General features: G+C 43.4%; 1 protein-coding gene across 15 annotated transcripts in view; it reads right to left on the bottom strand.

Annotated features, from left to right (window-relative positions):
* PARD3 (par-3 family cell polarity regulator) overlaps window positions 1–21,779 on the bottom strand; it is a 445,615-nt gene extending 423,836 nt beyond the window's left edge. For all 15 annotated transcript variants that reach the window (XM_064703969.1, XM_064703975.1, XM_064703971.1 and 12 more), the window contains exon 1: window positions 21,580–21,779. In XM_064703969.1, coding sequence (XP_064560039.1) covers window positions 21,580–21,699 — 120 coding nt within the window. In that variant the 5' untranslated portion in view covers window positions 21,700–21,779. The remainder of the gene's footprint in view (window positions 1–21,579) is intronic.
* Window positions 21,780–22,930: the final 1,151 nt, after the last annotated feature.

Below are 22,930 nucleotides of genomic sequence, written 5' to 3'. Positions count from 1 at the left end.
AACACACTATATAACAACTCCCTACTTGCAGGAACAACTGTTTTCTGCTTATACTTTTTAATCAGAGTTACAAAATGTTTACAGTGGAAGAAACAATGGCTCTGATTTCTTTTCAAACAGCTGCTAGATGTGCTGCAACATGCCTGTGTATCTGATTGACACCACTTTTCACTACACAGAAGCAGCAATACAACCCTGGTACTTCTCTTGCACTTTTTCCAAGGTTCCTCATATTTGTACCTCACATCTCATCTGTAAGAGTAAGGCATGTGCAAAACCTACTTATTTCTATGTGATCACCACTTAGCTGCTGTCAAAGTTGCAGATAGAGCAGGTATACTGGTCTTGAGACAATTACTTGGTTGAAATAACCAATTTTAAATTATCTACTGTAACATGTAAAGAGTGTGAAGTTTTACACAACTAGGAAGCAGTAATGGGGGGTAATTAGATGATAGATATAAACAGGGTCTTATGTTCCTTTTCTTTAAATTTGTCGGTTTGGAAAGTTGATCTGAGCTTGTTTAGAAAAATATAGGTATGATTTCTCTAAACAATTTGAAGTTGCTGACCTTAAAACAAAATCTATTAAATTATTGATGGAATAGGAGTAAATGCCTTAAGTGGGAGAAGCTGGAGTGTGCCAATTCCTCCTCCCAAGAACAGATACAAAGAAGTCTTTCTCAACATGGCTCAGCTCCATGGAGTTAAATAGTCCCCAGAGTAGAGTGAAGTGTTTTTTTCAGAAATTAGTAAATAGGCACAATCTCATACAGACATTGGCTAGCCCTCACAACATCCTGCAAAGCATCAACATTTCTATCCCATGTAAAGACAGTGCAACCCACCTATGGCCACATAATGAGGCAGCAGCTATTTCAGGGAGGTAGCCGTGTTTTTTCATGCATATATTTACTTATACACACAGCAGCCACTCAGCAAGACCACACCCTAGTGTAAAAGTGGCCTGTGACAAAAGAACACATGGAATGACCCAATTGAGCCACCTGGACTGGAAATGTGTGTGCCAAAGGGATTGCAGCATGCTGCAGCCAGTTCCTGCACTCTAAAAACTGAGCTATTTCACATAGCTGCTTCAGGACAGGTGATTCACACCTTAAAGACATTTATTTCTCTGCACTGCCCTAAACAGAGTTTATGCATACTCCAATCTTGTATATTAACAGTTAGGCTACATAAACACTGCCCTACACATCAAACTTAACCAAGGTGAAAGAGATGAAGACAGCCTAAGTATGAGGATATCAATTTGTAGTACCAGTAAGAGCTGCAACTAGAGATTTGTGCAATTCCTGTGTAAAACAACAGCATTTCACACAGGAAATTGTGCTACAAAAGTGTCTTAAGGCATCCACAAGAAGCTGACAGTTACACAGAACAGCCCATGTAAGTCTCCCAAACTGGGTTTTAATTATCAATAAAGAATATGAAACAAAACCAAGGGTAAGAGTTTTGGAGATAGCAGCATCCACATCTAGAAGCAACAATTCACACAAATCTGAGTGCCAAACACTTTCTGTGGCTAAACCCTGACAAGCACAAGCCTTTTAAATGAAAGCTTCAACATCTTTATTCTCCTTGTCCATGCAAACGTGACCTTTGTGTTCTTCCTCACAGACACCTCAGTACACACCCCCACCTCAGTGTGAGTACCTAAGTTCAACACATTCTCTCAATGCACACCTGAAGCTTCAACACAGCCTTGCTGTGCTCAGAGTCCAGGCACACACTCCATCACATGAGCAGGGTGGCTGCCTGACTCAGCTGTCATCCCAGCTGATTCACCATTCCTCCTATTGCTCCTTCCAACTGCAAAGAGACACCTTTAACCAGCATGAGATATGACAGTACATGATGACCATAAATTATATCAAAGCTTCTTCTATTACATTTTTTACCTCTTGAATGCTAAAAATGCATCATTTATTGTGTGAAAAATTATTGCTAAACAACAAAAAATAATTCTCAGATCTTCTGTTATTTCTTTTGCCTCCAAAAGTAGGTATCTGAATCACCAACACCGTTCACCAGTGAATGGGCTACTCTCAGAGTTTTAATATTTGTAAGCCCTAAGCCACAAAGGCAAAGACACTGCAGAATGCACATGCATTGCTCAGGAGTATGAACAGGGTTCAGCAGAACTGCAGAAAACAAAACTCTAAAGATAAATTACTCGTTTACATCATTGTGGTTTTCTTTTGCTAGAAAGGAATCCAGCAGATCCTTGCATTCATGCAATTTATCAGCACTGAAGAGCAGCCCCCTCACTTGGGAGCCACATTCCCCAGACTGCCCGACAGCTGAAATCTCAATATTTGCCCATGAGGAGAAGCAGGCTACCTACAGCAACTGATGTCAGCTCACTCCAAAAGGAAACTTCATGCTCATCCCAAACTACTACAGTGGAGCAGAGGAGCTTTTGAATAACTGAGTCCTTCCATGTACCCCCAACCAAAGAGAAATGCTGCCCATGCAGAGGTTCTCTGTCACAGGAAAGCATTTCAGAGGGCCACTCCAAACACATTCTGGAAACTTTGGGGGTTTTTGAGGACAAAACCCAAATTCTTTCTTGATAAAACAGTAACTAAACTCTACTTCAGAACAATCTTTGTGTGTGAGAGAGACAATAACAGAAATATCAAAATAAATACAAACCCATAAGCTCCACTTCTGAACAAAAATTAAGCTAACTTAAGTAACTCCTCAAAATGTCAGTAACCTGACTCTCAGGATACACACTTAACTCCTTCATTATGGACTCTGTTCCTGTAACTGAAATCCAACGAAATTCCATCCTGTGGTTATCCAGAAGATAAACCATTGCAAGATCAAATGTAGTCTCTTGCTACTTTACCACTTTTTCTCTTCAGTCTTCCATATCAATTCTTTTTTAGTTCAAAATATTTATCCAGAACAGGAAAGATGATTGTCATCACAGAGCCTGCCATCATCCACAGGTAAAGAAAAATATGATCCATGGGGATCTCCAACACCACCAGAAAAATTCAAATATAATCTATTCCTGAAAACCCAAGACCCACCACATAGCTTCAGCATACAAGGCCAAAACGTCATGTTCTGTATTCAGACTGAAACTACAGCGCAAATCCTCAATAGCAGGAGAATCACTCAGCTGGACATTTATCTTTAAATGCGTCAGCCTCCTCTGAGGTCCTTCAAAGGCCAGCAGGGCCAACCCTGGGAACCTGTGGTAGGCAATCAGGAGGGGCTGTCACTCACTCATGGCACCTTTGGGCAGGGCAATGACACAGGATGGCCCAGCAGTTCCCTCTGTCCCTGGATGTCACAATCACCCATGAAGCAATTCCCCCCACGAATACCACAGCAGAGAGACCCAGGCAAGTGACACGGGTGACATTCACCTCATCCAAAGAGCAGGCTTGCAGACATCAACTGCCCAACACAAATACACCCTTCTGCCTTCTCTCCTTCCCACCCCCATTCCCTGCTGTAATCCCCAAAGCACCAGCCCTGATCAGAGCTGGGAACTGCCCAGGTCACTCTTGGGAACAAGGCCACCCCTGCTCACGGTGGGGAGCTGCACTGCACACATTTCATGACACCACTGATATTCCACTGCAGGGTTGCTACCTAAAGAAACTGAAAGTCACAAAGTGCTAAATGGGCATCATTGAGATTTCAGTTCCAGAAGTTTACAAGCAGCTGCACTGGCAGATCCCTTTCCCTGGACAGTTCTGCTGATTTCAGGGTACTTCTACCCAGTTTCTAACCAAACCTGATCCCATAACACACCACAACAAAATAACCATTATCCTGAGTGGCCTGGTACCTTATATAGTCATTACAAGATTCAAAAGTATATTTACTAAGCATGGCATTCTCACAGAATAGAGCATAAGAAGGGTTGAGACCATTTGCTTTTTCAGATGCTCTACCTTCCAGATTTCATAGGTAAATATCAAATTCCAGACGCACAGCAGACTGTTTTCTCCACTGATTCATACAGCACAAACTACAAGATGCTGGCAAAGTTTTTATGCTTTGTAGATGAGATACAGGGAAAAACGTGAATAAGCTTTTTAATAAGAACGGAAAAGCAGATAAGGTATTTCAATGGCCAGTAGAGCTGGAATGATTCCTACTTATTCTTTTGTACAAATACAGCTGAATGTTAACAACCATGCTCATGCACTGTGCAAGTGAAATAAAAAGGAGGTACCACAAAAAATAAAAGAGATTGAACAGTTTGCCCTGGACTGATAAAGCAGCAAGCAAACATCACAATTGTATGGAAGCATACTTGGTTTGTGAAAGCACAGTGCCCACTGCTACAATCAATTCCAGATGAGGAGAGAAAAAACAGTAAAAAAGAGAGGATGGAGAAAAAATTAGAACATTTTGCTTTCTGCCTGGAAACACAGGCAGATTCAAAAAAGATTCAAAAAAGAAGTGTCCTTCAGGGTTTCTGACCCTCAGGATATGCTGGTTTCTCCTAGGAAAGAAGTTCCATTGACTCAGATCACAGTCACATTTGAGCAATCTGTAAATCAATGAACATACCTGACTTTATAGGCTTTGTACTTCAGTGAAAAGTCTATAGATATATAGTACAGACAATTATCAATTTCCATTTTTAACTAAATTATTTCTTCTACTTCACATTGCTCAGTTCAGGGGTTCTTTTCTAATATTGATTCTATCTCCAGCTTGCTTGGTAATAAGCTCATTCAATGCATTTTCTGTTGATGAAATGTTGACTATACACCCTCTTAACATTAAGTAAGAGAGTTTACATGGAAAAAAAAGTATCACTAGCTCTTAAATAAATATTTTAAAGTTATTTAATGGTGTACAAATTCAATATAAATGCAACCTGGGATACAACAGAAACAGAAATAGCCTTTTAAGTCATTATCAAAACAATCTTCATTTGGAAATATATCCCACTTACAAAGTACAGGGCAAACAAAAAAATCAAAATCTGAATTTGCAGAGTCCTACCACCATACATCCATTCATCACCACTCACTGCAATTCAATTGCTTTCAATAAAACTCAACTTTTTGTTAAAAGTCCTGACTCAGCAGCATTTGCAGGACTCCCATGCCAGTATTGCTGGTAGCTTAAAAATCTGTCACTCTGAATCCTCCTCACAGGGCAAGCTCCGGCATATGAGGAGAGCACAGGAGAGAGTCCAGAGCAAAAATGTCCTGCTGGGACCATTCCTGCCCAGCAGCCACCCCTTCTGTTGCCACTGCATGCCTTAAGGAACAACTCATCTAATCAGTTAATCAGCAAGATTAATGGGACAGTCCAGAATTGATTAGTGTCCTGGTATAGGGAATAGCCTGAGATTAAAACAGCTGAAAAAGAAGCCCCAAGAAAGCCTAAAAGACAGCTAGTGGGCAGCCTAAAAACAAAATAAATACAGTACTAGTTTCCAAAGTATCATTATTTTTTTCCATAGCATCATTATATAACTCAGAAATGGAGGAGGACAAGGAAACCTTCTAAACTAGAATTTTTGATGTATATGCAGCACATTTAAAAAAGGGGGGACACTGCTGTGCAAAAATCATTTACAAATATCAGAAACAACACCAGAAGAAAACAACAGAGGCTAGAATGTAGTAGAACAGAATGAACTTTTCTGAAAAAGCCAGGAACAGAGATGCCATTGAACAGGTCAGGAATAGCAAAGGAAGCAGCGCATCAGCACTGTTACCCTCAGGACTGTTAAATCTAAATACAAGCAGCTTTTCTTTTCTCAAGGGCTTTCTACTGGAGAAAGCTGTCTAAAATAAGAGGGATATGTCAAAATAACAAGATACACAAAAGAATTCATGTAAATCATTAAGAGACACATTCTAAAGACTTCATGGAAATCTCTCAGGCTCTCCATGCCTAGTAACAGCATTTTTATCAAAGCTGTACAGAGTCACTTGGAAATACAGGTTCTACAGGAAAAATATGAGAAACAGTTATAATGTCATCTGAAACGATTTCATACATTCCCCCAGCTGCATAGGCCAACAGCCACAATTTTGCAGAATGCTGGAGATAACACAATGACTATTACAGCAGTTAATAAAATCTGAAGGCTTCAACAAAAGCAGTGTTAGTAAATGGCAGTTATGCTGTAGAATGTTTTTTAAATACAAAAGCTAAAGCATTTGATAAATTCAAATCAATCATTCTGAAAGAACTGGTTTAGGGTGGAATTATGATTTGCAAAACCCCAATTTTCAGGTTTTAGTATTATTATTATTAAATTTGTACTACAGCAAGCACTCCCCTGTTTGTTGTCTCTAGCCCTACTGCAGCCCTGCACATCTCCTTATTCACAATAGAGAGATACATCCTGGTATGACATTATCATTATAATACAGAGATCCTAATATGACACTTACACCTAACACGGGGAAAACATGCTTTTTTCAGCACTGTATGCAGAAGGGATTAAAAAGTTTTGGTAGACTGAGTCCCTTTTAAATCAGCATCTGTAGCACAGCAGTCTACAAGCTAAGTTGAGAGCAAGGCAATTAACCCCATCAATCTAAAAAAGAAAAGCATAACCACAAAGACAGCTCTTTCTTATCCACAGCTAAACACTATTAGGGCACTTACCAACTACCCAGATTTCTTGACCATGTCCACCTTTATTTACAACACTTCTGCATTAAGAGAGTATTACAGAACTTTATGGGGGAAAAAAATGAAATGCTGATTTAAATTCTACTATCATGGATTAATATTCTCCCTTCTCCAATTTTCTCATATTTAAAGCAAATTCATCACTGACAGACCTCATCTGGCTTCAGCATGTCACTTAAACAAAAATCAATACTTATAAATCCCTTTAGATAGCTATACTGAAGTCAAACATAAGTATTTCCTTTATTTACAAACATTTAAACAACACTGGTATCAACATCCTACACTGTCAAGGACAGATCCTATATGAAAGTTTCAACCCAAGTTTAAAAAAATTACATAAGAAACAGACATTATTAAGTTGTTTAACATGATGGACTCCACACTTTCCTAAAATTAAGACACTTTCTTTTCAACAGCCAATTACCACAAGCTACTCTCTTTTCAGCTTGGGAAATTTGGTCTTTTCATACAATGTCTTAGCTACAGCAAAGAAGAAGGACTAAGTACAGCAATATTTTACCACATCCTTATTAGAGAGGAAAGACAGTCCTGTAATGAAGGAGTCAGCAGGTCAGCACTTGATTTCCAGCTTGGTTCCGAACTGCTTGTGTGGTCCTGGATCAGCCAGTGACCTCCTGTGCCTGCTCTCTCCATGCACCCTGCAGGGATAAATCTATACTTGCCCATTTCATGCTATGATATTTGCTTGCTGATTTAGTTTTTGAAAGGAAAGGAGGCAAAGCAAAGAAGAAAACTGCCCTGCTAAGAGGAGCGGATGCTGAAGAACCATCTCCTTGCAGATAGTTTGGCCGCTGCATGCTGTTACAACTGATGGCTGCAGCACAGCTTTGCTGCAGCACAAGCAACAGTACAGCAAAGTACATTTCTCTTTCCTAAGGTCAAAGAAAGACGCAGAGAAAACCACAGAAGGACTTAATGCCTCACTTGCTGCAATTAACATCGTTGTGAAATGCATGTGTTAATGAGGTCCTTGCAGAGAATGAGCCACAGGAATACACAATGCTGCTCCCAGGTGAGCAATCCCGTACTCCATCTGTGTTTGGAATAAACCTACACAGCTTCCCAGTTAAAGCAGCCCTGTCTTGGCAAGCAGTGATGAAAAGGAGCCCACTCCTACTCTGTGCCCCTTTCACAGCTGAAGGAGCAGGGCATTGATACATACATGTCCCTTCTCAAATCACAGCATCAGGAAAGCAAAACTAACCAGCTATCTCCTGCATCTTCACCACAAGATTCAGCCAATGTCTCTGAAAGGAACCAAAAGACACTGTAACTGTTCCTTAAATCTGAACCACAGCACTTTTAGTCTGTCCTGCTCACTTCTACATATATTGCTTTCTATAACTCAGGCTCCTGTGCAGCGGGAAACTCGCTAAAATGGAGAAAGCAATAGTTTTCACAAAAAGGTACCACTCATTTTTTACTGTAAATTACTGAAGCCACATTAAACTTCTCTGAAGATGCTCTAATTTCTGAATTAGAGTTGAGTAGTGAAATCTTTTAAATGTGTAGGGACACAAAATGTTCAGTCTTTTCTAACAACTTGCACAACCTGTACACATAACCCTACCTCCATGCTAAAAATTAGGCAATTTGAAGCAGTTCATCCTATAATGAAAGCAAGTTATAAAAACTATTTGTCTACTAGTGAGGAATACACCATGGCAGCCCAACCACACAACGAATCAGAACCTCTGCTCACCCTGCAGTAACAGAGCTGGTGCCTGCAATGGGACACAGCAAGTGCAACCCAGCACCAGCGAGTCTGGATACAGATGTGGAAATTCAACACCCTGGCAATGACCAGGGCAACAGTCTAAGTCATGAGACAAAGGGGAAAGTTTTATTTGTGGAGTTCTATACCAAGCATAATATATATTAAAACCCATCCTTTAAAAAAAAAGAAAAAACAACAAAGTGGCAGATTTCATTAGTTCACTTTATCTTCCTGCATCTTTACTTAAATTTTTTTTTCAAAATCACTCTATTATTTTTTTTCTCCCTCTTTAACAACATCCCTAAACCAGTAGAGCTTGTCAAAGCTAAAAGCCTTGTCCTGCTGCTGGTGTATCACCAACATATGTTAGGAGCACTTAAATTGCAAGGCTGCAATCTGCTCTCTGAAGGAGGCTGGTAGCAGGTGTGACAGTCTGATCAGCAGAATGAACTATATAAAGATGCAAGCAGTGGGGGGGAGGACTCCACAGCTTTGCTTTTACATATCATGCTGTATTTGCAGTCCTACTTATTCAAAATCAGGGAGAGGGGAGCCACAAAGTTAAAATAGACAGACTTTGGCATCTTTGAGCTCAGTGTTTGATCTCACAGCCCCTCTCACTCAGCAAAGCAAGTGAGCAGCACCAGGCTGTTTCTGATTTGCTGTTCATGCTGAGAAATGCACAATTTGCAATTGCAAAGAACCAACCCTCTTATTTATTGCATCTAGGCATAGTGTACAAACCCAAAGCCATGTGGTCTTCCCCAAAGGCTGGCTTCCCTATCAGCCCATCAGGTAAAAGGCAGGCTGCAAAGGACTGTTGATTATAAATTGAGTTCAGATCTCTGCTTCCTATCTCAGTTTCCACATTACATTGAAGAGTAACACAAAACACAAACTGAATTATCACACACTTAAGTTCAGAAGGAACAGCACACTTTTTGAAAAAAGTGACAGGAAGATTCTGAATGATAAACAGCATGTTTCTAAAACACCAATTAATTACAGAAAAACTATTATTTTTTATTTCAGTATCACACACAACTTTAATCCCCAAGAGTGATCAAGAAAAAAATGTGGACTCATTGTGTCTTAATTCTCTCTATTCACCATGTCTCTGGCATCCACCAGCCTTTGGAAACAGTCTTTCAGAAGGCAACAAAACACTGGCTCACTGAATTAGAAGCAGCTTGTGAAGGCTGCTAGAGTTAAAGCAGTCTTTACACACTGTCTAATCACAGACATAATACATGGTCTTATAAAGGGTAACACAGACCACCCATAAAACCCATAAAATTGGCAACTTCTCTGCTGCCCAGAGAAGCTGCAGGTGCCCCATTCCTGGAGGTGTTCAAGGCCAGGTTGGATCAGGCTTTGAGTAACCTGGTCTAATGGAAGGTGTCCTTGCCTATGACAAGGGGATTGGAAGCAGGTGATCTTTAAGGTCCCTTCCAACCCAAACCACTCTATGAGTCTATGAAAACAAGACATACAGCTTACAGAATTAGCTATTATGATTTACAGATTCCAAATAGTTTAATAACTTCCACACAAAGCAAATTTTAAATTTTTTTATTTTGTTCTGAGACCAAGCAAGTGCTGAACTATGACATTGAGGCAATTTAGAATAAAAAAGACCATACCATACTAATTGGACTCAAGTACCACAGATGTGGATGGCTATGGTAAATATTTTAATTGAGAAGAGCAATATGCATGCATAAGGCATTTACAGATCCACCTTGCATTTTTATAAAGGGAACAACTATGAGGATCTATCTGATCAAACTGAACAGCCCACAGGACACCTACAGCCTAGAGCACTGCCCAAACCTTTCCTCAGCCATTTACACTGGCCACTGGGAAAATAACACCACAAAAAGCAGATTTAATCAAGTCTGAAATACACAACTGTGAAAAAGTACTTTGGAAGTAGATTTAGGATACAGTTCCCTTCAGCAGATTGTTTAGACTTTTCCAGATGCTAAAAGGTAAACAGCAGTACATTCAACCTAATTACCTCATATTCAAATTTCACAAGAACATTTAACTCAGCACAAATAAGCTTTTCATACAAGCTAGCTCCCCTTCACTGCTGCTTCCATTCCTCAGCTAGGCAATTCCACCAGCAAAAAAAACTTCTTAGCTCCACACAGAGACAGGGTAAGGATCAGGAGTCTTTTGAGCTAAATATTTCATAAACATCTTCATATTCTACCTTCATAAAAGCTACAATACAGGATGTTCATTACCTGTGGCTTCCAATTTAGAAGAAGCTTCAAGCTAACAACAGCTATTTTATGGCAATGCCAAAGCAACAAAAGAGTCATCAGGAATTTACTTCAAACAGCTATACTAATAAAGGAGAGACTTATAAGACACTGATTACATTTCACACACATGAACATCTGGGTTTAGTTTACCAAAGAATTGTGTTCCTGAGTGATCACTGGGTACAGAGTAAGGAGACTACTCCATTGCCTAACACAACCACATGCTAAATATGCTGCTTTACACACAGAGCATAACATTTACTTTCAGATCAGGTTAGTTAAGTCCAGAAAATATAGAAGGTTTTCTCTTCAAATGGAAGCTCTTAAACATACAAATATTTTTCATACAGTTATAGTCATTTAAAACTATTGCCTCTTTTCCAAAGAGAGCCTATGCTAACACAGTATTCTGAATTTAAAAGCACTACTTTATTTCAGCCAGTCCATTTGTTCTTGATATTTCTTTGTTCAAACTTCCAATTTTCTAGCATTATTACAGGCAGCATTTATGTTATTTTTCATTTGCAGAAAACCTACAAAGAGTAACTAAAGCTGCTGTCAAAAAAACTCAATGAGACCAAAAACCATCAAACCTATCTTCTCAAATCAGTATTATTAATAACATTTAAAAAATGTCCAATAGAGGATTTGGCAGGAATGCTCTGAACTTGCACCATGCCCAAAAGACAGGACAGTCTGACTGAGGGTGGCTTTCTCCCATTCCCAGGTACCTCGTTCCTACAATGCCACAGGAGAAGCTTTGGCAGTGTTTAGGGGTTAACCCAGAGCACACCCTCACCCTGATGCAAACCTGACCTGCTGCCCCACTGAGCTCTCTCACGCATACACAGCTCACAGGAGCCCTGCAAAGCTGGCTATCCCACTCCAGGAGAGCCACAGCCACTGCTGGGCTACCTCCCCTCCTCTCCCTGCAAAAGCAGCAGCATTTATTCTCTTGCCCAGCACTCATCTCTATAATAAAAACCAGAAACAGCCAGCAGAATAATTGAGGTGTATAGAGATGACTACTCTCCTACTATTGTAATACTCTCCAAATTACTATAATTGCACAATACTTTTCAACTTTTAGCAAAGCCTAACACTTCAGGCTAGCAGTCTTCCAGCAGCCTGCTACTGCCAGAGACAAATTCAAGGTGAGTAAAAGCCCTTCCCTCCTCAGGCTGCACACAGTGCTGAGGCCAGAGCTCATTCACCAGGAATGGATGGCCACCACAGCCCTGCTGCCTAAATTCTTCTTTTGGTACCTGGCTGCTTTCCTGGTGCTCATAGCTGCAGGCACAAAGTCTTCATAAGAAGGCAGAGGGGCAAACTGACAGCGCAAACAAATGCACACTTAAAACAACACAAATAACATATGGTCCAACAGGTTCTTGGAGAGGTCGAATTAAATCAAGCTTTGTTATTTCACTTAGCAGCTTATTAAAGAAGCAAAAGGTTCTGAAGCTTCCGATTTATTGGGGTTTTTCAACTGTCATTTAAGTTGTTATAGCAACAAAACTTTCAGCTGTGTGGTCTCAGAGACACTCCAGCAACCCCGGAAGTAATTTTTCCAATATTTACTGAATTCAGCTCCTTCCTGTTCAGGCCCTTAAGAACTTGGAACAAAGTCGTTCATTATATGCACAAAGATCTGTATTCCTGCAAGGTTCTCACAAGTAAGATATTGCTTCTGACATTTAACAGAGGAGAAAAAAACATTATGTGGCCTTTGCCTAGGGGGAAGATAGAGTAACTCAACAACTTTGAAAGCACATGCAAAAAAGATGGGGTAAGGTGAAACTACTTTTCCATTTACTAAGTGTGGCTACGTTTCTTCAAACAAATGAAAACACCGAAGTGGGTGCACACACAAACATACAGGCACTCCCAGAAGTTCTATCTCCATGTAAAATACTTTATACCCACGTAACTGTTTTTTTTCTAGTAATACACATCAACACCAGAAAATTTTAAATTGCTATTCTGAGTCTGTAAAGACATGCACACCCAGAAAAAAAAAATCCTATAAATGTTGCTACTTAAAAAGAAAACTGCTAATGATATACCAGCTTGCTCCTCCTGCAACAAATTCGTGATTTCACTGCATCAGCAGCAGGCTGAACATGAGCAAATGTGGGGAGAATGGCCAAAAATATGACACTGCTTTTCCAAAACAGAGTCTATTTTCCCCACCAAATCAGGGATATGCTACTTTCACTAAGCTTATTGCCCAGAAGGAAAAGCTTCCTATAATAAATTCCACAGGTTGATTTTTAAAACAAGCCTTTGGGTGATATCTGTTGCGCCACTGAGGTCAATTTTTCATCCTCTTGCTAAATGGACTGTATGCCTCCAGGGCACCAAGTAAACCCATTTCTTCCCATCTTTGGAATTTTCTGTTTGTCTGTACCTCATGTACTGCATTGGTGTCTTGCTTCCATGCAAACTCCCATTTCCCACCCAAGTGAGAAAAAAAAGCAATGGGAGTCATATCTACCTATCCTTCAAAAGCATTTCTGTCGTCATTATATTGCAAAAGTCTCACATTGTTGTCTCCTTATTGCAAGACTTTCATACCTCCTTGATGTTTCTTGTAGGCAGCTCCTCCAAGCACTGACCCTTCCTTCTTCTCACAGCAGCCAACTGACCCCAACTCTCCTCAACCAACCAATCCACTCTTTGATATCACTCTTCTTATTGGTTACAGCTGTGGCCTGTTCCCAACCACTAATAATTGGCTCAGCTGCAACTCCTTAAGGGGTAAGATTACTTTCTATGCTACCTCTATTTTCTTATATTGTATCCCCCTACACATTTCCTTTCACCAAACTCCAAGGACATCCCATCCTTTTTTTCAACCCTATAGTAGGAGTCCCAGTAAAATATCTGTATTGTATTTGAATATCTGTATATAGGCCTTGCCCTGGTAAGCCCTGGTTGTTCTTGATGGGCTGCAGCTGCAATGTCCTTAATTGGGCTGCAGCTGTGGCTAGTGAAGATAACTGGGATAAAAGGGGGTGGGCTTGGCCACTCAGGGAGAGCCTGGAAGGAGTCCTGACTAAGAAGCAGCAACAAGCAGGAGAAGTCTGTGCTGTGAAGAACTGTCCCCAAAAAATAACACTGAGAAGGTACAAGACTTTAGAAATATGATTGCGGCAGTATAGGACTCTAGAAATATAAAATACAACAAGATAACAACACAGCTCCACAGAAGATCATCGTTCTCCCCACAGTCTCCCTTCTGCCTGCCCTGTTTCTGTCCTGACAGACATCCTGACAAGCTGGAGGCAACAGCAGCCAACTTGTCCAGCACCAAGCCATGGTGTCTGGCAGGAACACAGCAGCACCCCAGGGCCCAGCTCCAGGGGATGCTCATCTCTGCTCCTGGGCAGCAAGGATCATCTCCTTGCACAGAACCTCTCTTGGTCTTCACTCCTCCTCTCCTGCACCAGAGATGCCAGCCTTGAGATGTAGAGTGTGGGATGCAGTCCAAGAGTTTTAGTAGGAAAGCAGGAATGCATTTCTCCTTTTGTTTCGGACTAAATAGGTGATTCATGTGCATCACTTTGCCACAGGGATTGAAATAGAAAATAAGTTACCACCAAGTTACCTAATCAAACAAAAGAAAAAGAGAACAAAAAAATACTGCAACAAAATAGTTATTAAAATTATTTCAAATTTAAAAAATCCTGGGACCAACTGAAAAAAAAAACTAAGGATACCCTTAGGAAAAAAATAAACTAACACTGCTGAAGTAGTGTAGCAAGTAAAACTAATGTGATTCTTTCAAAAAACAAAAAGGCCTTAATATTTGCTGTTAATTTAAAATTATTTTCCCCAACTTAAAATTTGACTCATTTCTCTTTCAATAGCAATATTAGTCATTTTGACAAGTATTATGTATGTCCGTGCAGCTGTTTTTCTTTTTACTTTCTTGGTTTTTTTAAACAGCCTCACTGGATTATGTAACTTAGCTCAAAGGCATTTTGGTTTTTGGTGGTTTTTTATCCATTTTCCAGTACCAGACTTGCTGAGTATTACATCAAAATGACCTCAAAGAAACAAAGAAAATATATAATGTATATTAAAAAGAAGGAGAAAAAAAAATAAAGCACAGATGCCCTAAAGTATCTTCCAGAATTTTTTAATACTTTTTGCTTCACTTTTTATTTTCTTACTGCTCAGAAAACATTTCTGAGTGAGAACATCTGTGCTATATTCTGGATTGATGTTAGAAGAATTCCACTTTATTTTCAATATACATAAGCACTGGTTCAGCATTGTTGCATGTTTTATCCATTCAATTTATATTTGGATGAAACATTTTGTTTTCCTTTGAAGGACCAGGAAATTGTTTTAAAGCTACATGAACCATATTCTGTATAACTAAGATCACCAGCATTTCTCCCCCATTTACTCTGTCTTATTTTACCAGATTCAATGTGCCACGACCAAAAGATGTCATAGTCTGGTACAACTGAGAAAGTGTTACTTCCAGTGGTGTTTTTGTAACAGAGCTAAAACATCTGTGACTGTTATAAGTGAAGTTAAAGTGTAAAAAGCTGTGAGAATCAGATGCCTTTTCACTGGTGGAAGGCTACATTGCCCAGGAGAAGAAAGGCTGGCAACTCCCTAAACCCCAGATTGCCTGCAGGAACCGTTCCCCAAATGCACTGAGCACTTTCACAGGCTCCTGCACAGTCCTCCCCTCAGAGCTACAGGAATTGCTCAGCAGCTTTGCTTTGCTCAAAGGGAAATCACTCTCCAGCCACTCTTCCACAAACACACACTTCACTTTCATCACTGTAAGTAACAGGGAAACACTGAGAAACTACATAATACCAAATTGAAATCCATGGTGCATCCTGTCCAGCCAGAGATAGGTGCTGCTCACACCAGCCAGCCCCAGCAGCACCACACACTTCCTTCACTGAAAGCACCTTCAAAGCTGAAGGGCTTACAGGGTGTCAACTTCTCAAGACCCTCTTTTTAAACACTACAGAATTCAGTCTTCTTTATTAGCTTTGAATAATCCCAAGTGTCTGCTTGCTCAAATCTCAGGGATACAGCCCCAGCGTGGATCTCAGGCCTTTTTGAGACAAGTCTCCTCCCTTGTTGCATGGATGGCACAGAACAAAGGCAAGAGCTGGCAGGGAGGGCATGGCAGGGCTTGTGCAGCTCCTGCCTTGCAAGCCCCAGGTCCCTGGGGCACAGCACTGCTGTACAGCAAAGTCCCCATGCCAGGGACTTCCACAGCCACTGCCTCATTTGCTCCAAAGGTTCATTTCTATCTTCACCCTGCAAATTCTCTTGCCATGTGCAAGAGCCACCTCTATTTACAGATGAGCCAATGACAGGAAAACATTGATTTGGCTGAAAACACAGACAGAATTGGAGAGAAGAGGTTAAAAGAAAGTTTTCCATAATCAGCAGAGAGAATTTATCACCATAGCCTTGCATTTCCAGCACCAAACCTGCAGGATCACACAGCAGCTTTCTAAATGTGAAGCAATCATGACCCATTTCAATATTTATCTTCCTTAAATCAGCATTTCTCCAGTGCTGCTCACCAAGGCCCAGCAGAATGACGTTCCTATCAGCTGGGTTTCACTGCACTGTTGGGAGCCCAGCGTCACTGAAGAGGCCAAGAGCCAGCTGGAGAAAACTGCCCAGAGCCCCACGGAATCCTGGCTGACCTCAGGTAAATCACTGAAATATTACCCAGCCAACACTGAATGCAGAGCCCAGACACATCATCCTGGGGTGCCAGGTAGAACTAAACTGATAGCCAACTGAGCAGCAGGGGTGACAGGGATTTTTTGGCATTTTAGTTCCTTTTTGGGGTTAAGAGGATTCCTGTGCATTCTGGAAATTGCCTGTAAGATTTCTTTCTACTTAAAAAAGGCTTGATATTTGCACATATAGAAAAATGAAATGCAAATATAAAAAAAAGAAAAAAAAAAAAAAGAAAAAAGAAAAAACCACACGCAAACAAAAAACTTGAAATCTTTTTTATGCTAAATTTAGCCACTGCTGCCCTTGAGTATTGCCAAAGGGGTCACTGAATGGGCATTGTGGCAGATCCATTTAAGCCTGTGGCAAAAACCTAGTGGTCAAGCTCAAGGAGAGAATGTGCCAAGAACAACACAAAGCCCAAGTAAAATCAGCAGATTTTCATACCAACCCAGCCATGTGTTAGGCTCTACAAACGATGGCCCAGTGACACAGTCATGAGGAACTGTGCAACTGTTTGCTCTGTAGAACACAACTTGCATCAAAGCTGCCGCTGTGTACCTGACAGACAACCAGCTGTCTGAGAACTGACTTTTAAGCAAATAATCCCCATTAGCTGGCACTGGGGGGGATAAAACCAAAAACAGAAAAAAAGCCAAGCTTCACAGACACAATCACTCAGTCTTCAACCTTCCTCCCTCACAACTCCCTGCTGATGAATGGCAGACCCACCAAAGAGATGGAGCTTTAAGCTTTGGGTGGCCTAAGCCCCCAGTGTACAAATTACACGAGAATATGGTCATCTGACACCTGTTACCTTTGCTTACCCTGCCAACTCTCCTGCAGTTCTGGTCTCTTATCAGCAACAGCCTCTAACACTATCAAAGAGAAGATTACAATTTCTTTTCACAAATATTACTGCACTGCAGTTTTCAAATTAACAATTGAAGTATTGTTCCATGCAACATCAAAACCCCCACAAAACTTCATCTCCTACAGCATGTGGCATGGGAGAGGGAAAAGATGTCTCAAGACTTCTATTAAAATAATTTTGATTCCGCAAGAAAACTGTTAATTTATTTCTTTTAACTGGAAAATGAGGGTTATATATGACATCTAGGAACACCACTACAAGCTCATGATATGCAGGGCATCAGCCTGAACTATCATGGAGACCAAGCAATCCCTCTAGGGACTCAATGTGACATTCAACAACTCCAGCAAATCTGCAACTTCTTATTTCATATTCTTGCTTACCATGCTCATTTACATCACATGATTTTTTTTTTTAATTATATCTACCCATTGCTTATGCATACCTATTTTTACTTGCAAGAAAAAGAAGACAAAAGTTAAAATGCTGGCAATATCCTCTGCAAAAATCAAAAGCACAAAAGATTATGCTGACTGTGAAAAGTCAACAAAAAAAGTCAGAAACATCCCTGGCAACATCTAGATCAAACCAAAGTTACAAGATGCACAATTACTTCCTTTCAATAGTTGCTTGATGCATCATGTTTATAATAATTTTCCACCTTTTAACACTGGTTCAATATTTGATAAGCATGTTTCATCTCAACTGTCTGTCTGCTTTTTTCTTTTTGGTGCAGGCCATTATCTCTTGCCATCAATGTTGAACCACTCAGATGTGGCTGACCACCCCTCTTTAATCCCCCTTACCTTCCCACAAGTTTTTAACCATTAAATTAATTGTCAGGGCTGCACCAACTCCAAATCTGCACAACCCTTGACCAGCAGGGTCTGGAAAATGCATCTACCACTCCTGAGGCCAGCTGTCCCCTGCCCAAGTTGTACTCCTTTAAGGCTCAGGCAGAGATTGTGCCAGAGGCTGCATCACTCCACCCAGCCACACAAAAGTGCACCATTAGCATGCCCCCATGAAAACGGGGTTTCATTTAACATGATCGATTTTGCTGACTCCACTTGCCCTGAACAAGGTGGACATTTCAAACATCTTTCATCATTTGCTTGTTCATTTCCCGCAAACACAACCTGCAGAGAGAACGCATCATGTTTCAGACACAAAGCTTCTCTTGGAATAAAAAGCAAAAGAACAGAAAAATTTATACATACTACAGAGACCAGCCTTTAAACACAGCCTGTCATATTAATAACTAATTCCACACACCAAGATTTAGCACTGACAGCAGCGTTAATCCATAATAAATTTCTGGATAAATTTGAGGATTCACTCAGAATTCTCATCAAAGACATAGCACCTAGAACTAACTGCAGTTATCTGCAGTTGTGCTATCTGTATGTTTTGAACTCCTAAAATTTTTCAGAGAGGAGAACTGTACTATTATGTGGATTGTTCTCCATAAGTACTTTTTCCATTCTCGACATGTCTCTTCAACCTAAATAATACCAAGCAAGAACACTGAGGTTAAATTTTGAAGTTATTCAGTGCTGGCACTCTGCAAGCATTGTTCTGGGCTGCCTCACTACAACTGCACAGGAACATCATAAGTGCACTGTGCAGATCACTTACTGCTAATCACAAGTGGGAAACCATGACAAAGCAGGGGGAAATCTGGGAAGGGCTGACAACTCAGTTCTCAAGGAGTTTTCCTGAAAGAACTCCTGCATACAGTAGACACACACATTCTTGCAGGATGAGAAATGCTGCTTTGCCTGTAAGTATGAAAACCATAAACTTCATTCAAATATTTTGAATAATCTTCCACCAGATATGCTTCTTTCCATACAAGTATAGTGGTGGTGAAGTAGATTTCAGTGTCAGCTTGATACCAGCTGCCAGACTGAAAGTTCATATGGGCACATATACTTTGATCCTCTCAGTTAGGAATTACTTTGTTCCCTTTCTTGTCTCCTTATGAACTGAAGATTTGCTCATCTGCTACACTAGCACAGAAAGGAACCATCTAACTGCTATGAAAACAGAGTCATCTGTGGAATTCCAGCATCCAAACCATACAATTACTATGTTACTCTACTGCAAGCACAGCAAACAGTGTTATACACCTACTTACAAAACTTACTTACTGTAAGATCCAGTTTCCTCCCACCTAAACATCACCACAGAAAATGTTCAGCAAATTCAAGTTAGAAGTAAGGTTTGACAGTGACCATAAAAAACACTCAGAGAAAGTCCATGGACACTGCTACTGTCTTCAACCACAGAATTTCCATCTAATAGAAACAATCTCGGTAATTGCAGCTACCTCATGTCCACACCAGTGGCATTTAGCATAACCACCACATGAATACTAATAAATAAAACCACGGTGTCATTTTAACCCAGGATGCAGAGCTTTTGATACCTGGGACCAGTCAAAGCCTGGCTGCCCCTCTGGCTGTCCCTTTAATAAGTACATGGCCAGATTAAGAGTTACTTTTTTTCCTTCCCAGGCTTCCACAGGTGGGCCACTTTTGTTCTGAAATGAAATTTGCAATGATGTAACCTTTTCCTGGTGACTGTTGTGTGCCTCCCCTGCGCTTATAACTTCAATCCCTCCCGGGTTTAACATTATGCTGCAGAATGCAACTGCCACCCCTCAATGTAACTAAATACTTGGAAGCCACGATGCAGCCCATTGCCACAGGAGTTACACGGGGCAGTTTTGGAACAAAACACAGGAAAATAATTACTTTTTTTAATGCTGTAATACTGAAGATCAAATGCTGCAAACATTTCTCATCTAAATGGCCCAATGAGGCATTCAGTGTTCCACAAACAGTCTCACTTTACTGATCACTGCTTTACCTTAACCAGAGAGGTATTTTCAGCCCCAGACTCCTATATGCAAGTACACTGCCACACGCTTTAACTGCTGTATATGAATGACAGCTGGTATGCAGCCACAGCCATATCCTTGAGAATTATTTTTCTCTTTTTTCAGATGGAATCAGAATATATCTGCTGTCTTCAAAACCATGCACTTTAGGAATTAGGTGGGGAGGTGATGAGAAACTCAGTTACTTTTCTCCTTCCAGCATTTGGAATTCTCTATGAAAAAACTGATTTTAAAAATTTTCTCAGGAATCACTTCAAACCAATCAACGAAATGTTCACAATATTCCTTCCACTGCATGTTTCAGGACAACCTGGCAGTCTGCATTTGCCAAAGTAAAACTTCCAGGATCAGAAGTGTAAAATATCTCAGAAGGGATGAGAGGGAAAAGCACACTAAAACTTCTTAGATCGATAAGGCAGAGCAAAGGGGAAGGGCACTGCTGAATTTCTCAGCCAGCGATGGTCATACTGCCCAAAAAACCAGTTGACTAAAAAGAAGTTTGCAGCAACAAGAAAGTACGGGAGGGGGGAGGGGGGAAGGGAGGAGGGGAGGAAAGAGAGAAAGGAAAAATTTAAAATAAAAAAAAAAAAAAAGAAGGGAAGAAACTCAAAGCCCAACAAGTTGCCCGTGGAGGGAAAGCCAAGTCTGCAACTGCCTGCACACGCACAGCCCGGGATTTCAACATGGGGCTGCGAGAGGCCGGCGCAGGCGGCTGTGGGGCTGTGCCGCGGGCCGGGCCGGCGCCCCCCGCACCCCGGGCACGGCGGAGCGTCCCGCAGCGCGCAGCGCAGCCTCCCCCGCGGCGCGGCGGGCGCGGAGGTGCCCGGGCGGCCGCGCTGCTGCTGCGGGCCCTCGGAGCCTCGCCCGGCGCTGGGGGCGGCCCGCGGGCGCTGCCGGACGCCCCTGCGGCGGGGTCCCCTCGCACCGCCCTCAGCGCCGGGCCTGGAGGGCCGGGAAGCCTGGAGCTGGAGTTCCAGCCCTCCGCGGCGACTCCCGCCCGGCCCGCTGCGCCTCGGCCCCGCCGCCCGCCCCGGGGCAGAGCCGGCACCGCCGGCCTCCGAGCTGCTCCGCCGGCCGGGTTCGGGCGGCTCCCGCACCGACACCCCCGGGAGCCGCCGGGCACCGGCGAACAAAGGGCCGAGGCCCGCCAGGCGCCCGCGGGGAGCCGCGGAGGGGCCGCGCTGGCCGCTGCGGAGGGGCCGAGCGCCCCCGGCCCCCGCTCCCTGCGGTGGCGCCGGGCACTCGCTCCCCGCGGGCTCCGCCGCCGCCACCGGCCGCCCCCGGCCCCGCTCCCGCCGCTCCCCCCGGCGGGGCAGCCCGGACTTTCCCCCTCTCTTCCCTCCCCACTCCGGGAAGCGCCATATTGATCGCGGGCGCCGCTCCCCGCGCCCCTCACCTTGGCGATCGCCTTCTTGTACCGGGTCACCGCTTGCTGGATCAAGCTGAAAACTTTCATGTTCCCGTCCCCGCAGGGCACGACCACCCGCGTCCTCCCGAAGCACACCGTGACTTTCATCCTGTGCGGCCGAGGGGCTCTCGCGTCCCTCCGGCCCCGCGCAGCCTTCCTCCTCCTCCTCCTCCTCCTCTTCCCCTCCGCCCTCCGCCACGGCCGCCCCCCGGCGGGGCGCGGCGCTTAGCCCCCGGCCGCCGCCGGGCTGCCGCTGCGGGCGCCCTGCCTCCGCCCCGGCGTCGCGGCCGGCCCGCCGAGGCGCGGGGAAGGGAGGGCAGCGCAGGACGGGGCCGGTGCTGCCTTCCCGAGGGCCGGGGGCCGCTCACATGCCGCGGCGCTGCCCGCGGCCACCTGCTCGGCTCCTGCCCCGGCGCGCAGCGGCGGCGGGCGGGGCGGCGGCGGCGCTGGCTCCCGCTCCGGAGGCGTGGGGCGGTGCGGCGGGGCGGGGGCAGCCGGCCGGCTCCGCGGGGCGCCGGCAGCGCGGACGGGGCGGGGGAGCCGCCGGGCCCCGCACACGGTCGGAGAGAGTGCCCCGAGCGAGCCCGAGGGGCTGCGGCTGCCCCCGTCTCGCTCTGCCCCGCCGGGTTCCGGGGATGCGGAGCCGGGGCGGCACCGGCACAAGGAGCCCCGCGAAATCCCGGTTCTCGGCCCTGGCTGGTGCACCGGGGGAAGCGGGCACCGCTGCTGCCCCTTCTCCTGCCGCCCTGCCTCAGGTACGCGGCTCCGGGGAAAGAGAAGGCGCTCGGCGGGGCAGCACGGCCGTTTGCTGTTCCGTCCGGGGTACACTGCCATCGCTCACGGCCGAAATCCGATGGCGTTCCTGGTCTTTGGGGCATCTGTTAACGCAACAGGACCTACACTGTGCAAAACCTCCTGCATCATCAGTAACACCGGCATCAATGGAACCGCTGAGCAATCTCCTCAGCAAAGCCGTCAGAAGTCATAGGGGTTTATAGATACCGTGCACTTTTTTCCACGGATTTCATTGAGGACAATGGAATTGCACAGTTCACTGGTCATTCAGTGTGGCCTGACAATATATATCTTTTGTGTAGAAATGGTAAAACAGTTTAACCAGAGTGAAAGCAGAGTTTGGAGAACAGGAAAGCAGTGAAAAAAACTTTCTCCTTTTTTCTTTTTTCTTTTTTTTCCCCTGAATTTACACACAGCACCAAAGATGTTAAATTCAAGCAGTCTTTGTAGCACATAATGTCAACATCCTTCTACAACACCGGACAACTCAGCACGTGTCCTCTGGTGCTCCCTGCCCAGCAGCTGTCCCAGCTGGCAGAGTGCT

The sequence above is a fragment of the Zonotrichia leucophrys genome, chromosome 2 (genome assembly GCF_028769735.1).
Source record: "Zonotrichia leucophrys gambelii isolate GWCS_2022_RI chromosome 2, RI_Zleu_2.0, whole genome shotgun sequence".
Classification (NCBI taxonomy): Eukaryota; Metazoa; Chordata; class Aves; order Passeriformes; family Passerellidae; genus Zonotrichia; species Zonotrichia leucophrys.
The sequence above is the reverse complement of the archived record's forward strand: the minus strand, read 5'-3'. Positions and strand labels throughout refer to the sequence as shown.